This window comes from Agelaius phoeniceus, chromosome 16, assembly GCF_051311805.1.
Source record: "Agelaius phoeniceus isolate bAgePho1 chromosome 16, bAgePho1.hap1, whole genome shotgun sequence".
NCBI classification, from domain to species: domain Eukaryota; kingdom Metazoa; phylum Chordata; class Aves; order Passeriformes; family Icteridae; genus Agelaius; species Agelaius phoeniceus.
In genome coordinates this window covers 15261767-15276937 of record NC_135280.1, presented here as the reverse complement: position 1 = coordinate 15276937, position 15171 = coordinate 15261767, and the positions used below count along the sequence as shown (strand labels likewise).

General features: G+C 50.2%; 1 protein-coding gene across 1 annotated transcript in view; it reads right to left on the bottom strand.

Moving 5' to 3' along the window:
• SEC14L5 (SEC14 like lipid binding 5) overlaps positions 1-11874 on the bottom strand; it is a 38829-nt gene extending 26955 nt beyond the window's left edge. The window contains exons 1-3 of the mRNA XM_054644052.2: positions 11789-11874; positions 8015-8120; positions 5930-6005 (exon numbers count right to left, since the gene is read on the bottom strand). Of these exons, the coding sequence (XP_054500027.1) occupies positions 5930-5992 (63 nt within the window). The 5' untranslated portion in view covers positions 5993-6005; positions 8015-8120; positions 11789-11874. The remainder of the gene's footprint in view (positions 1-5929; positions 6006-8014; positions 8121-11788) is intronic.
• Positions 11875-15171: the final 3297 nt, after the last annotated feature.

The window sequence follows — 15171 nt, the reverse complement described above, 5'->3', positions numbered from 1 at the left end:
GATGGGGCCATTCCAGCCTGGAACTCCACCTTGGCATTCAGGAGCCCCCCAAAGTGTCCTCTGTGGTGCATCAGGGCCATGGCACTGTAGGTGACCTGACAAACAATCTGCAGCACTCAGGAAGCAAGACAGCAGCAGCCTTTGAGGCCTGGCTGGGCTGTGAACACACACATTGAGCTGTCACTCTGGACAAACCCACAGAGCTGATGTGACCCCTGCCAGCCATCAGCCTGCTTGTGCATTGTCCAGCTCTCACAGCATTTATCTGTTCCCAGCACACTCCGAGCTGTTTGGGTGTTAAGCAGCAAAAGGGGGCTCAGAGGTTCTGTTGCAGGAGCATCACTTCATCAGCCAGTGAAAAATCAAACCCTTTAAGACACCACAGCACTGGGGAGGAGAGCACACCCTGCACACCAGGATTTAAACAGTCTCTTCATACATTCAATCTGCTAAAGGCAACAGGAAGAAGTCATTAAATAAAGGTACTTTAAATCTAAAAACTTTAACATGTTGATGCTGAAAAGGAAAATAAGTTTGAATAAGTGTATGGAAAGCAATTCTGCCTGTCAGGACCTGACCTCCAGCATTCAGAGCTTCTTCTCCTCCAGCTAAGCCTGACAGCCAAAACAGAAAGGAGTTGTTTTCAATTAGCCTGCATCTACAAACCTCCTAACACTGGGGACAAAAGAATGTTAAGATGGTTGTGAAACGAGTGATGCATTTGGATTTTAGTTGTCCTGGATGGTGACTCTTGCATGTAACCCTGGGCCTGATCCTCAGCTGCTGGAGAGGAGCAAAAGCTTTGCCAGTGAGCAAACAGTGCAGAGGAGGCTGAGGGAGAGCAGTGAGAACCTCTGCCAAATCCAGTGAGAATCATTGGGACTGCTCCTGAGAGTCAGGCACAAGAGAGAGACATCTCACATTGGGACCATGGATGTTTGCTGTCCATGGGTATGACCCTGAGTGCAGCATGAGAGAGTAGAGATGATGGAGAAGGAATCTTTCTGCTGCTTACTCCATGAGAAGGAAATTCTGACTTTAAATAAGCTTGCAGCATTTGTAGCCTGAATTAAACTTGTCACTCAGCTTGTTAGAACCTCTGACACTCAAACTATACCGAGCTGAAACAGAACCATGCAGTGTTAATTTCCTACTTTGTCTTACCTGCAAAATAAAAAACTGCAGATCAACTAAATGTAAAGAACATTGGAGACCTACAAATCTGGAGATGGACTTTGGATGAGGGCACAGAGTGATAGGACAAAAGGGAATGATTTCACCCTGCCACAGGGCAGAGTTAGATGGGGAGAAATTGTTCCCTGTGAGGGTGGGCAGGCCCTGGCACAGGGTGCCCAGAGAAGCTGTGGCTGCCCCTGGACCCCTGGCAGTGCCCAAGGCCAGGCTGGGCAGGGCTTGGAGCAGCCTGGGACAGTGGAAGGTGTCCCTGCCATGGCAGGGGTGGGATGGGATAGGCTTTCAGGTCCCTTCAACCCAAACTGTTCTGTGATTCAAAGAACACTGAATCATCACTAAAACCAGAAGAGTCAGGGAGATGCTTGGAAGTGCAGGCCAGGAGCTGAGATGTTGCAGCTTTCACCTGCAGAGCCAGGCAGGGGCTCCTGAGCTGCCACAGGTCTGTCAGAGACTCTGAGTGATGCTGGAGATGAGAAACACCCCACACCAAAGAGGCACCCCAGAGGAGCCACCCCCTGCCAAATTCTGGCTGCAGGAGCAGAATTGGCCTGGCCTGATGAGCAGCACTCAGGCAGCCCAGAAGCACCCACCAAGGCTCCCATGTGTGTGTCCAAGAGCTCGGGCTCCCAGCTGCACAGATATGTGTCAGCACATGCCCTGGGCAGCACCAAGAAATGAGGTCAAGCAGAAAGCAGCACTGACTCACATCAGGCACATATGTGTGGGGCTCCACAGCAGTTTTGTCTCAAGCACAAAATACAACTGCACAGGCAATGGGAGCTGATGCTCCTGCAAACCTCCCAGTGCCTGATCTTTGTTCTTTTTTCCCCAAATCATGACTTATTTTTATAGAGTAGTGCAGAAAGATCCCTCTCTTGCAGCAGAAGCCATAAACTGCTCTTAGCAGTGAGAGCTGAACATGAAGTGCACTGTGGCAAGAGGAGCAAATCATTGACGAGTGCTGTCAGAGATTTCTCATCTGCACCACTAATGCAGCAACTGAAATTATCCATCACATACAAAAGACCCTGTAAGGTCTCTGGGGGGTTATTCCCAACCTGTAGCTTTAGGGACCTGACCTTATAAATCCCCTAAAGTGTGTGAAAATGGTCAATGTCAACCTTGAGCATGAAGGGCTGAGGCACTACTAAAAACAACAGGAACACAACTCCCTACCACGTTCAAAGCTGAAACCCTCCAGCCCCAGCCATCTCATCTAACCTAATAATTCACTGCAAATAACATTAAATATGCAATATGTCTCTCTCTTGGCCATTTCCTGCATGTTGGACTCGCTCACCCAAACCAAATTCTCCTCCCCAGTACATCACAGAAGGCTCACAAATATTTGCATCACTCATGTGGCAGAGGTACCTCTTCTTCTGGATTTTTCATTCATTATAACATTAAAAAAAATCACTTTTAGCTTTCCAACTACAACAGAAAGAAAATTAAAAGTAAGTTTATACTTGGGAATTTTCTTGGCTGTAAGATAAAATTAGAAGACATGCAATGTCAAATCTACTGATCTAATTGAAGGGAAGACAAGATGAGGCCCAGAGAGGCATGGACAATCCATTGGAGGAATAGCTCCATTTAAAAGAGGACACAGACAAAAAAGATAAAATAGAAAGGAAAAACATGACAAGATAACAAAGCCTAACAGAAGTCAAGGTTCTTTTCAAGTATAAGGTATAAAGGGGTCAGGCAACTGAATATGTGTTTGAAGAGCATAATACTTTTGATCCATTAATGTGAATCCAAGTTAGGAACAAAGCAGGTGGAAATGACTATAGTGACCTTGGACAGGTGTGGAAAAAACAGCCTTTGCTTAAATCTGTTTTAGAAGGAAGGACAAGAAAAAAGAAAAAAATTCAGAACTCCCAAATGACAAGAAAAGACTTGTTAAGCTGATTCCCTTTTACCTCCTCAGATGCACAGGACTGGCAAAGAGAGCAAGGAGGGGAATGTTCTTCCAAGGACTTGGAATACACGTCAAATCTCCTGCCTGCAAAGGCTCCAACCCAAGCTGCAGGGGCATTAGCAAAGGGCAGAGTATAAATCCAGAGACAATTACCCTGACACAGGTTACAAAGATATCACAGGAAAAGCCCCAGCTCATCCCTGAGCACAGCCTCAGGCACACACATGGCCTCTGCACAAGGGCAAGGAGGAGAACCCCTGTTCCTGGGGGTGGGCTCCACAAAGGGCCTGGGATGTGTGTGAGCCCAGAAACAGGGAACAGCTTGCCAAATTTGGCTGTGACAGCCCTATTTCTCAAGCTCTTCTATGTGAGTAAAGCACACCCACTGCTTTCTAGGGTCCAAACACAGGAGGTTCTGAGGGAAAAATACTTTTCCCAACTTCCTTCCTGTGTTCTGTTCAGGCTGCGTTGTGAGGGATGACCCTTCCCAGTGAGGAATTAAGCACAAGAGTATCAGGCTGAAGGGTGCCCAGAGATCTGTAAAACATGGGGGTGTCTTGAGATCACCCTGCAACCTCTGCTTCCCTACCACAGCCTGAGACCTCGGCACTCCAAAGGTTCCCACACAGCATTTGAGGGGAAAAGATGAAAGCAGCTGAATCTCAGTGCTGAGGAAGCTGCTGTCAGATTTATGGTGAAGGAGATTAACAGCAATGCCACGTGCTGAGGAGCAAAACAGCTTCACTGCACACCCACTCTTCCCTGCAAAACTTCCAGCAACTGACAGCTGGTACCTGACAGCTCCGTGAGATCCGTGAGATCCGCGCTGCCTCCACACAAACGGGAGGGAGCCTCGTCTGAACGGTGGCACTGAACGGTGGCACTGAACGGTGGCAGCCAGCCCTGCAGCCAGCCCTGCAGCCAGCCCTGCAGCCAGCCCTGCAGCCAGCTCAGCCTGCACCGACCACCACAAGGCTGAAACGCTGCTTGACAACAGCAGATCCTGCTGGGAACACAGGATTTTCACAGGACGTCGTGGGGGGAGCTAAGGGGTCTATATTGTGCTCCCTACTCCACAGCACAGTCTGCTGGGTGACCCTGGAAAAGGAATTTGTTCATAAGAAAGAGCACTGACAACTTTGCTAAGATTTGCTGAACAATAAAGGATGACATTTACAACCCCAGCCCTCAATTCCCAGGGCATTTTAAGTTCTGTTATGCTGAAAAACTGAAAGCAAATAAACTTAAAGCACTGCAGAATTAAGCCTACCAGCCCCTGGCCTTTAGGCATGTGCTAACAAGCTTACAAAGGATTTGTCTCAAGGCAGCCCTCCTCAATTAGCAGCCAATCGACTGAGGAGCATCTGGTGGTAGCTTTATCCTGGTAATAGACACAACAGGAATGTGGAGAGGTGTGCATGGAGCAAAGACTCCCAGGATCTTCATCACAGGCACTGGTGTCTTATTCTACACAGGATGCACGGGGAGAGCAAAGAGCACAGCCAGGAAAGCTCCACTGCCACAAACATCAGCCCCAGACCGGTCAGGGCAATTCTGTGGCACATTACTGGTCTAGCTGTGAACAGACATGGCCAATCTGGGTAAAACTGGGGGAAAAAGGGGTGGATTTGGGAGGAAGCTCAACTGTCAGCAAAAGCAGTGTTCATCTGGATGATCAGAGAGCAAAGCAAGCAGCAACCACTCTCAGCTGCTGCTGCCTTTGGGGTCTCCTGTTCACAATGAGGAACAAACTGATGCTCCCAGTTTTAACTGTTAAAATAAAAGGTTGGAGGCTGTTTCAGATAAAACAAATTTTAAGGCATGAATTTCTCAGAAATCTTGAAGAGGCCACATTGTCAAGAGGAACTCAATAGAGGCTCTCCCTTCCATTCATGGGAATCACATCAGCTGTCTGCAACAGCTGCAGCTTCCCACCTTCATGCTGGGCTCCCATAAACTAAAGGAACTGGGAACAGGCAGTGGAGGAAGCAGCAGGCTAAAAGTGGCAAACACCAAACCTGGGCATTCCTTCAGCTGACTGAAATGCCCAGCAGATTACAAAACAAAACCTTGCTAGATCCCATAAGCAAGCTCCTCTAACAACACCCAAATGCTGCCCTCGAAATGCAACAGCAAACCTTTGAGAAGGGTATTTGACTCACACCTAATTGTGACAAAGTCCAGAATATTGAAAAGAAACTCTGCCTAAAGTAGCTCCTATGGTCAACATCAGCCTTCTGCACCACCAGTGAATGAACTTCAATGACAGCCCTCAAGCCCCTTGTGGAAATCACAAGATTTGGAGAGAGGTCTCCTGACAGTTCAATCACAGAGTGGATGGGGAAGAACAATACAGGAAACTTTTTCCAAAGATTTCCAGCCTTTAACCAAATCAAAAAGCTCAGTATTACTCAGAATCCAGTTGTAGATACAATCATACTACAGTGCTGATTGGGATCACATCTGGACAGATTTTGAACTGAGTGGCATTTGGTGATATGGCAAAGAAGGTGTCTGGCCACAAACTGACCCTGCCTAACAATGTCATTTTTTTTTCCTTCCTTGTCAAAGAATAATTACATAAGGTTGGATTTTCTTGTTTGTTTGGGTTTTTTTTTTTTCCTCTAACAACTAAGCTGCCATTCTTAATAATGAGATACTGATCCTTATTTTTCTTGGAAAATTGGAGGAGGGGAGCTGAGGCTCTGTCCCTGCATTAGGACTGTCACAGACATCCAGCCAAACCCACAGTCCCCCACCTCCCCCTGGCCCTGAGCAGCTGGAGCAGGGAAAGTGCTGAGTGTTACTCACTGCCATGACGAGCTCAAAAGGGTATTTGTAGACTCGAACTGGGGACTGGTATTTCTGCACCATTTTTACCACAAACCTGTAATAGAGACAAATTGGAACATTTTAGATCCCCCACATCAAGCAGTGCAATACATTCTAGATGATTTTTACAGACCTTACTAGAAGTTGGAGCTATTTGTTACAAATAGAGAGGAGATTTATTTATTAGGTAGAACATCTTGCCTGGTGAGTGGCAGAGACAGAGGCAAGTCTCTGCAGTCCCAGTCCAGAGCTGTGCCCAGCATCCTGTGCTGCTTGCCAACACTATTGCAATAAATTCAACTTGGAGCTCCAACAATACTCACAATAATTAAAGCACAGTACAGAGATGTAAAGCCAGAATAAATTGTGCTCTGGAGAAGGAGCCTGTCTTAGGAGCCTTACAGAGCCTACATAGCAATTCTTCCCCCTATCCCTCTTCCCTACATTATATCTGTAATCATTAGGGCAAGATCTTTCTCCTTGAAAGCTTCCACAGCTTTCCATACCCGACATAGCAATTCTTCCCCCTATCCCCCTTCCCTACATTATACCTGTAATCATTAGGGCAAAATCTCCCTCATTGAAAGCTTCCACAGCTTCCCATACCTCAGTGTTTTAAATGCTTTTGTGCGCAAAGTAGGATTCAGTGGTTTTAGCTCACTGAAAGGAAGGAAAAGGAAGCAGCATGCAGAAAGAACATGCCTGATGCTAAGCTGGCAATCACATCCCACTGCCTGGATGCCCACTGCTCCAGCTGAACTGAAGCAAGAACTGCAGGGAGCAGGAACAATCCTGTCCCAGTATTTCCCTGCTCCCAGCCACCTCTCACTGTCCTCATCAGGATTCCTCCCTCAGACTCTCCTGCCTGGGTTTTAACCCTCAAACATGCACCAGTAACCACCATCTCAAGGGAAGTGCACAAACCATTATAAAAAGCATTATTAGGCTGTTTTCTGCAATTCCTTTAGGAATTCCTCTGTACTGCTCCTGCCAATGCCATCCATGAACATCAGGACACAAAAGGCTGGATGGCTGGTTGGAGGCACTGTGCTCATTCCACCCCACTCAAATTCCACTGCTGAGCAGACACAGCCCTGGGCTGTAGCGCTGAACTCAACAGTCAGAGCACTCAGACAACTTATCCTTGACATTTTCAGCCCAAAACCCGAGGTGAAACATGAATAGGCAATAGATTCTCCCTCAAAAATTGCTACTAGATGCCATCACACTGTAAAATCTATGCAAGGGCGAGGGAAAAAGGACTTGAAAAGTTTGAGTACCTGAGAATGGGGGATTTTTGGAGAAATAGGGCCCAGTGATCAGACAGTTCCTCTGCAGAGGATCACATTACCCAAGCAGCAAAGGTCAGGGCTTGCTGGGTCTCTCAGTCTCACTGGGGCTAAAAGCCAGTCCATGCCAAGCCAGTCAGTGCAGAGAGAAACTCCCAGCAGAGCATCCAACCCAGAGTGCAGCGAGAGGAGGAGGACAAGCACATCCCAGGAAGCCCTGGCTGCTATCAGGTATCAGACACCCGAGCCAAGAGGCACAGGACAGGGCACCTTGGAACATGACCTGTAACATGATTAGGCTGGGCAGGGACCCTCCTGTGAGCACAAACTGAGCGGGAGAAGCCTCCTCAAGCATATTTAGCTGGGATCTTGCTTATTCTGACCTCACCTCCTACACCAGGAACTCCTGCACCTCGGCAGGAGAAGGTCAGAAACCTCCACAGCAGGAAGGCTCAAGACAGACCAGTCTAGAATCACCCACAGAGGCACCAGAAACAGAGGCACCAGCCACAGAACAGTGGGATGGCACAAGCTGTAGCTCAGCAGCCACAGAACAGTGGGCTGGCACAAGCTGTAGCTCAGCAGCCATAACTGTGCTATCTGGACAGAGCCACTGCTCCTGCAGCTGCTGCACCCAACTGCCACAGGTTTATTGTCCCTGTGCTCCTCCAGCTGAGGGAAGGCTGGAGAAAAGAGCCAGTGACTATTACACCCACAGGAAGCTGTGGAAGAATGACAGCTGGTAACTCACACCTGCCCTAGAAATCTTTCCTACCTTGGGAGAGTGCAGTGGCAGCAGACTTTCTATGCCCTCTCCTCCAAACAGAGCTGTGAGATGGTCATTGTGCTTCTCAAAGCAACAGGGACTCCTGCTGTAAGTCCTGGGAAAAAAGGAAAAAAACATCAGAAAAGGCAGTGAAAGGTGGGTGCTTGGCACACCCAGCTGAAGATGATGATTAGCACTGATGAGGACAATAAGTCCCAGGTGTTACCATTGGGCATCTGGGCCATGCTAGCTCAAGAGTGCATCTTCCCAGGGCTTTAGCACCAAAGACAGATGTGTTTTTAAATTCATCTTGTGTTCCACTCAAATTATAAACAGGTATGTTCAACCACCAGAAAGAAACCACCCAACCAGAGAGTTTATCTGCTCCTCAAACATCCTCCCAGCTCTACAGTGGCCCAGGCTCCCTGCTCAATTTCCTATTTGCATCTGGCTAAAAAAACATATTAGGGAAGACAACTCAGGTGAAGAGCAGTGACCCACTGAACTGCAGCATGACCACAGAGAAACCCCAATCCACAGGTGGAGGCACACCTGGAGCATCCATGGGGAAACACCAGGAAAAAGGCAGAATCCCAGCTGGCCAAGCCCAGAGTAGTTGATAAAAGCTCAGAGGTTGGAGTCATCAATGCATTGAAGCAACAAATCTGGCTACTAACAACCATCCCAATAATAGCAACCCTACCCATCCCAAGTAGGTATTAAAAGTATTTCAGTTCTTGCACAGATGAACACAGCAAACAGCAGCAGCCACCACATTTCCCAAAGCATCCCCTGGCACACTGTGCCAACAGCACTGAGCCCTGGGAGCCTCAGCCCCCTGGGCACCTCCTTTGCTCCAGCCCACACAGCAACTCCTCTGTGAGCCAAGCAGAGAGATCTCATTACACACTTGGGATCCACCTGCTGGGTGCTCCAGGGAGGGAGGTGGGAAGAGGAGGGATAGGGACCCCTGATGGCACCTGCTGTAACTCTGGGAGCATTCCAGAGAAATGGATTCTGAAGAAGCAGTGGAGCACCCCCCGTGCGCAAAGCTCCCCCAACACAGGAGCCAGGCCTATACATCACTACATACAGCACAGGGACAGGCAGTGACAGTGACTGGGTGCTTCCTTCTCATCCAGAATCACCCACTGCACACCTGAGGGATTTTCCATATGTTTGACTTCTATTCTACTCTTTGTAGGAGCAGCTTACTCAACAGAATACAGCCAGATGGTTGGAAATCAGAAATGAGTGTATAGATTAAATCCACAGAAATCCCTGAATCAAACCCCCTGCCCCTGCTTCTCAGCCTGGCACAGAACTCACTCAGCTCCTTGCACACTGGGGCTGCCTCTTGGATGTGGAACTGGCAGCAAGTGACTTTATTAACTTCTCCCACCTGTGGTGGCTGCTTTTCATCTTGAAGAGAAATGAGCAGGTTTTTTTGTTTTGTTTTTGACAAAGAACTGCTGAAAATAGCAGGATTCTTGACTTCCTGAAATACCATTACACCACGTGAAAGCCAGCTGTGGCACCCAGCTAAGCTGATATTTCCAGTTAGAAAAGGGGAATCCACAGGGCTGCATTCTTTCCTCCTGCCTCCTAGAGAAAGGTGGAGTGAAAGGTGTGTGACATTTCCTCTGCCTGGGGCCCCTTTCACTTAGGGATATATTGTAATTGTTGCTTTACACACAGAATAACAACACAGTACCAAGCTGTAGGATATTTATTAGAGCTTTTTCACCTAAGAACTTAAGAACAAGTCTCTTGAAGCTTGATATAAGGAAGACTCAAGGCAGAATGGTGCCAGAATAAATCTTTACCAGTTTTTAGAAGCAGACATCTGCTCAGGCAGGGCTTAATCTTGCCCCTGAGAAACACCTCTGGAGCAGGTGAGGCAGCATGGAGGGTGCAGGTCACTGTGTTGAGGTGGAGCCTGGGCACTGCTCCTACACCTGCCAGAGGTACCTGGAGTCCTGGCTGGATCAAAACCAAAGAGAAGCAACACAAACACCCAAACAACAACATGTATGCATTCCTGACCACACAATAGGGAACAGTCTTTTTGGCTGAGGGGAAGAAGGAGAGGGAACAGTGTCCAGCACTCTGCTCTCAGAGCTGTTTCTCTTCCATGTGTGTATCACAACAAGCTCCATGCCCAATATTTCCACACATCCATCTCATAAGGTAATTTTCTCACCAAAGAATCACCATGGAACTTTTATGCACAGCAATACATTAACTCTCTGCTATTTGCCAGCCTGCAGCAGGAGATAAGCATTCCTGAAGTAAACCCCTCATTCTTCACCTTACTACTCCACAGGAAGTCATACCACATCCATTTATCCATCCAGTGTAGGAAATAGTTCAATTCTCAAACACAATTTAAGAGTAGGAGACACAGAATCCTGGAATGGTCTGGGTTGGAAGGGACCTTAAAGCCTGTCCTGTTTCCCCCCCTGCACTGGACAGGGACACGTTCCACTATCCCAGGCTGCTCCAAGCCCCTTGAACATTTCCAGGGATGGAGCAGCCACAGCTCCTCTGGGTTACCTGTGCAAGGGCTTCATCCCCCTCCATGCCTTGTCCCCAGTCCCTCTCCAGCTCTCCTGGAGCACCTTTAGGCCCTGCAAGGGGCTCTGAGGTGTCCCTGGAGCCTTCTCCTCTCCAGGTGAGCACCCCCAGCTCTCCCAGCCTGGCTCCAGAGCAGAGGGGCTCCAGCCCTTGGGGCATCTCCATGGGCTCCCCTGGCCCCACTTCAACAAGTTCACATCCTTCTTCTGCCAAGGACCCCATGCTTCAGTTTAACATGTAAATCAAGAGCAGAGCCAGGCAGAAGCTCACTTGACAGTACAACAAAGCACCAGCAAACTGCTGCAGCATGCCTTGAGTTAAGTCTGCAGCTGTATTTTCCTTTAACAGAGGCTGGCTGTCATCAGCCCCACCAGACAAGTGGTGCCATCAACACAAGCACGTTTTTTTTCTCATCATCTACAGACCAATTTTACTGCTTGGAGGAGTTTAGCCAAGTGACCCAGAGAATATACTTGGTTCACCTTGAAACTGACTTGAAAACATGGAATCACAGAATGGTTTGGAGGGGACCTTTCCCATCTCGTTCCAGCCCCATCACCCCAGGCTGCTCCAAACCCCGTCCAGCCTGGCCTTGGGCACTTCCAGAGATGGGGCAGCAACAGCTTCTCTGGGCAACCTGTTAAATCCATCAATGCACTTAACAGCCATTGACCAGGGTCACCCTTTGAGTTTAGAAATACTTCAGGGCGAGTTCCAGGGTGGATCTGTTAACCCCGAGCCCCGGGGAGCTCGGCGTGCCCGGCTCTCTGGCGCGGCTGGGGCTGGCGCCGGGGTCCCGCCGGGAGCGACCCCCGGCACCACCGACCCGACAACTCCAGAACCGCTGCATTTTGTCCTTAGACCCCAAGGGATCCCCAGCCACCCCGATCTTCACCGGCTCCTTCTCTGATCCTACAGGATTATAACTAAAATTTCCCTCTCGGCTTCCCGTGTCCGAAGGAGAGCGGCTCCCGGCGCCCCCACACCCACCCACCGCCCCCGCTCCGCCGCCTCACGACGCACCCGGCCAGACACGCGAGGCAGGAAAAGCCTCACACCCACCCTCCCTCCCGCCCCTCCCTCACACGGCGGCCCCGAGGGACCCCCGGAGAGCGCTGCCCACCGCGGCCGCCTCCCGTCCCCCACACCCAGAGATTCCCGAGCCCAGCCCCCGGCTCCCCTCCCGCCCGTCCCGCTCCCCCTCACCGCGGGCGCGGCGCAGCCCGGCCGGACCCATCCCGCTCTCGGCGGCTCCCGCGGCTGCGACGGCCCCGCCCCCTGCCGGCCCCGCCCCCCGCGCGGCCCCGCCCCCGCAGGGCGCTGTCCATTGTGCTGCGGGGGCGCGGGCAGGCCCCGCCCCCCGCACGTGCGGCCCCCCCGCGCCCCCCGCCGCCATCTCGCTGAGGGGCGGGCGGGTCTGGCCGTGAGGGGACGGCGCTGCCCCATGTCCCACCGAACGCTGCCCTTCCCCCTCGGCCTCTCATTCCATCCCCTGTCCCAAGTCCCTCTCCAAATCTCCTGGAGCCCCTTTAGGCACTGGAAAGGGCTCTGAAGTCTCCGCGGAGCCTTCTCCAGGTGAACACCCCCAGCTCCCCCAGGCTGTCCCCACAGCAGAGCTGCTCCATCCCTCTGGTCATCCTGCTGCCTCCTCTGGACTCGCTCCGGCAGCTCCGTGTCCTTGTGCTGAGGACTCCAGCCCCGGGCACGTCTCCAGGTGGGGTCTCATGTGGGCAGAAAAGGAGAATAACGAGGGCTGTGTGTGGAGATGGGCTCACACCACCCCACAGGGGGGTCACAGCAACAACCCTGCCTGAGCTCCAGGAGTGCTTGGACAACGCTCTCGGGCACAGGGTGGGATTGTTGGAGTGTCCTGTGCAGGGCTGTGTTGGACTGGATGATGTTGATGGGACCCTTTAAGTTCAGGGTATTCCGTGTTTCTGTGATTCTCCCCCAGCTGGCACCTGCCCTTGAGGAGGAGGAGGAGGAACCTTCTTGGGTCAGGGCAGGAGGAGGCAGAGCCACAGCTCCCAAACACAATCTAATCCTGCTCTTCCCAGGGTATATCAGAGCAAAGGGACCCGCTCACCTGAGCCCTTTACTCTATCACTGCACTGATGTTGCAGTGTGATGCCATTTCCTGTTTCACCTATCCCAACCCCCCAGGTGTGCCAACCTCTGCTTTCCCCTCCCCCTGTCCCCGGGCTTAAAAGGAGACGGGACCATGCGGTCTGGATTCTGTTGGGAGCTGTTACAAGATTCAGAGGTCTGTCATCCTGGAATAAACTCTGGATTAAAACTCTATGGCAGAATCCTCTCCTTTCTCTCTTCACCGTCCCCTGAACCTTTTCCACCAGAGGTAAACTGAGTTTCTACTATGCCTGGATTTGTTGTGAGTGCCCAGCTGCAGCATCCAGCCGGCCAAATGTATCTCTGAGGTGAAACATCACAGCTGCCACCTTTGGCCCAGCAGCAAGGGTCAGATGGGCCCAGGCATGTCCCACCCGGTAATATTTGGATTAATATTCCATACACTGTATTATTGTTTGATTTATTACATGATTTATTACACACCGGTGAACCCACTCCTTGAGCAAATATTCCCCTAACTGTACTCTGTGATGAGGTACCAGGGGATCACCCAGACAAGTGAGACTGAGAAGGACACTGGGAGGCATCCTCACCCCTCAGCTTCCCCTCTCCCACCACTCTGAAAGCCTGTGCAGTGTTTGCTGAATCCTGGGGGCTTTGCAGCTCAGGGTGAGTGGCCCCTGTTTGTCAGGCCATGTGCTGGGCAGTTGTCACCATTCAGTGACAGTCCTTGGGGCCGTGGCTCTGTGGAGGAAATGGTGCCAATGCTGTCCAACTTTGGGGTGTCAAAGAGTGCCTGAGCAGCACTCCTGGTCCTGAGGCAGGAGAGGCGTGTGGCACCAAGACTGGTGGAGGAGAGGGGTGTGGGACACAGCCTGGGGAATGTTTTGCACCTTCAGAGTCTCCTTTCAGGTTCTCCCTAAGGACCAGGTGCCCCTTTGCCTGCTGGAATTGAAGTAACATCACATTTACTGCTGCTTTGTCTTTTCCTGCCTCCTTATCACTTCCAGCTGTGGAGTGTCCCCTTATCTGGGCAGGCATTTCAGGAAGCTGCAGTGCTATTTCTGTTTAGCAATATTTCCTGAAATGCTCTGCTATCTCAGACTGAGGAGACCAGCCTGACACTGCTCAAAAACAACCATTGACCATCAAATGTCAGAGCTCCCAGTGCCTGTGGAGCCAGAGCACTTTTCCTAAAGACCTTTGCAGCACAACTTGACATCAAAAGACACAAAGTTACTCAAGGTCTGCAATATCTACTTTATAAATATATATTCAGAATAAAAAACAAAATGTATTTATTTACAAATAAATATTCTGAATTTCCCATCACAAAGCAACTTTCTTTTTTAAAGAAGTTGTATGTCTCTCCTGTTCCTCATTTACTGCTAAATTTCCTCAGAGAAAACAGAAGAAAAAATAAAGCACTATTTCCATCTTCATGCTACAGAATTTACACCAGCCTGTAACTGCTTTGTGCCCTAATTGTGGTTGTTTCCCTTTTGTTCAGTTCATAAAAGCTGGATTTTGTGAGTCCCAATCCATCTTTTTCTCTGCTGTGCAGCCCTGACCATAATTCCTATTTTCCAGCACTTGTTTTCTCCTGCTGCCAGAAGGTCACCTTGGCATTTTCCAGTGGCACTGGGCTGCCTTTTCCCCTGACACGGGGCCAACTCTCCAGGGCATTCCCAAGGGCCCTGACTGTCCTCCCACCTACCAGGACTGGGTGTTAGCCTCAAGGGCTGGCACTGACCCTCAGCTTTTTATCATGGGAGCTCCTCAGAAAGAAGTTCTCACCCCCAGCAGCCCAGCCCAGGAACTCCTGCACTTAGAAAGGAGAATGTCTTCCAGGAAGGGCATCTGGTCTGGAGATATCATTCAGCCTCCACTTCCTCCCTTTGCAAGGGCATTTCACTTCAAATTCTGCTTTTGTCTCAGCTTCTCTTCCTCATCTGGTGGCATAAATTAAAAAATTCAACAGCAATTCAAGTGCATTGGGACATCACGTGCAGGAAAAAGCTTGTAGGGATTGTTCATGGTATTGTTATTCCTATTTACCTTATTAGGAAAGCAGCTGAAAGAACTTGCAAAGGAGGTTTGTGGCAAAGCTGCAGTCAGCAAGGCCAGAAAATTCAGTGGGTTGTGATGGAGGTGCTGGGGTAACTCAGCCCTGAGCAGGGGGAGGATCCCTGAGGGAAAAGGGAAAGGCAAAGGCAGCTTCACACGTCCAGCCCAGCCCTTCCTGCAGTGTCGCTCTGAGGAGCTGCTGTCCAACAGCCCTTAGAAAATCAGCACTGGTTAAACATTAAAGGCTTGCTTTAAAAATTCAGCAGTAAAGTTCACCTGCCTTTTAGAGCCCATTTAAGCAGCGTGGAGGTGAATTCCACTCTCCAAACGTGGGCTGCAGTCCAGGTGTCACAGTGGAGCTGGGAGGAAAAGAGGCTCCCCACACACCTCCAGCGCTGGGATGGACACAGCAGCCTCCACCCCCGCACCGTTCT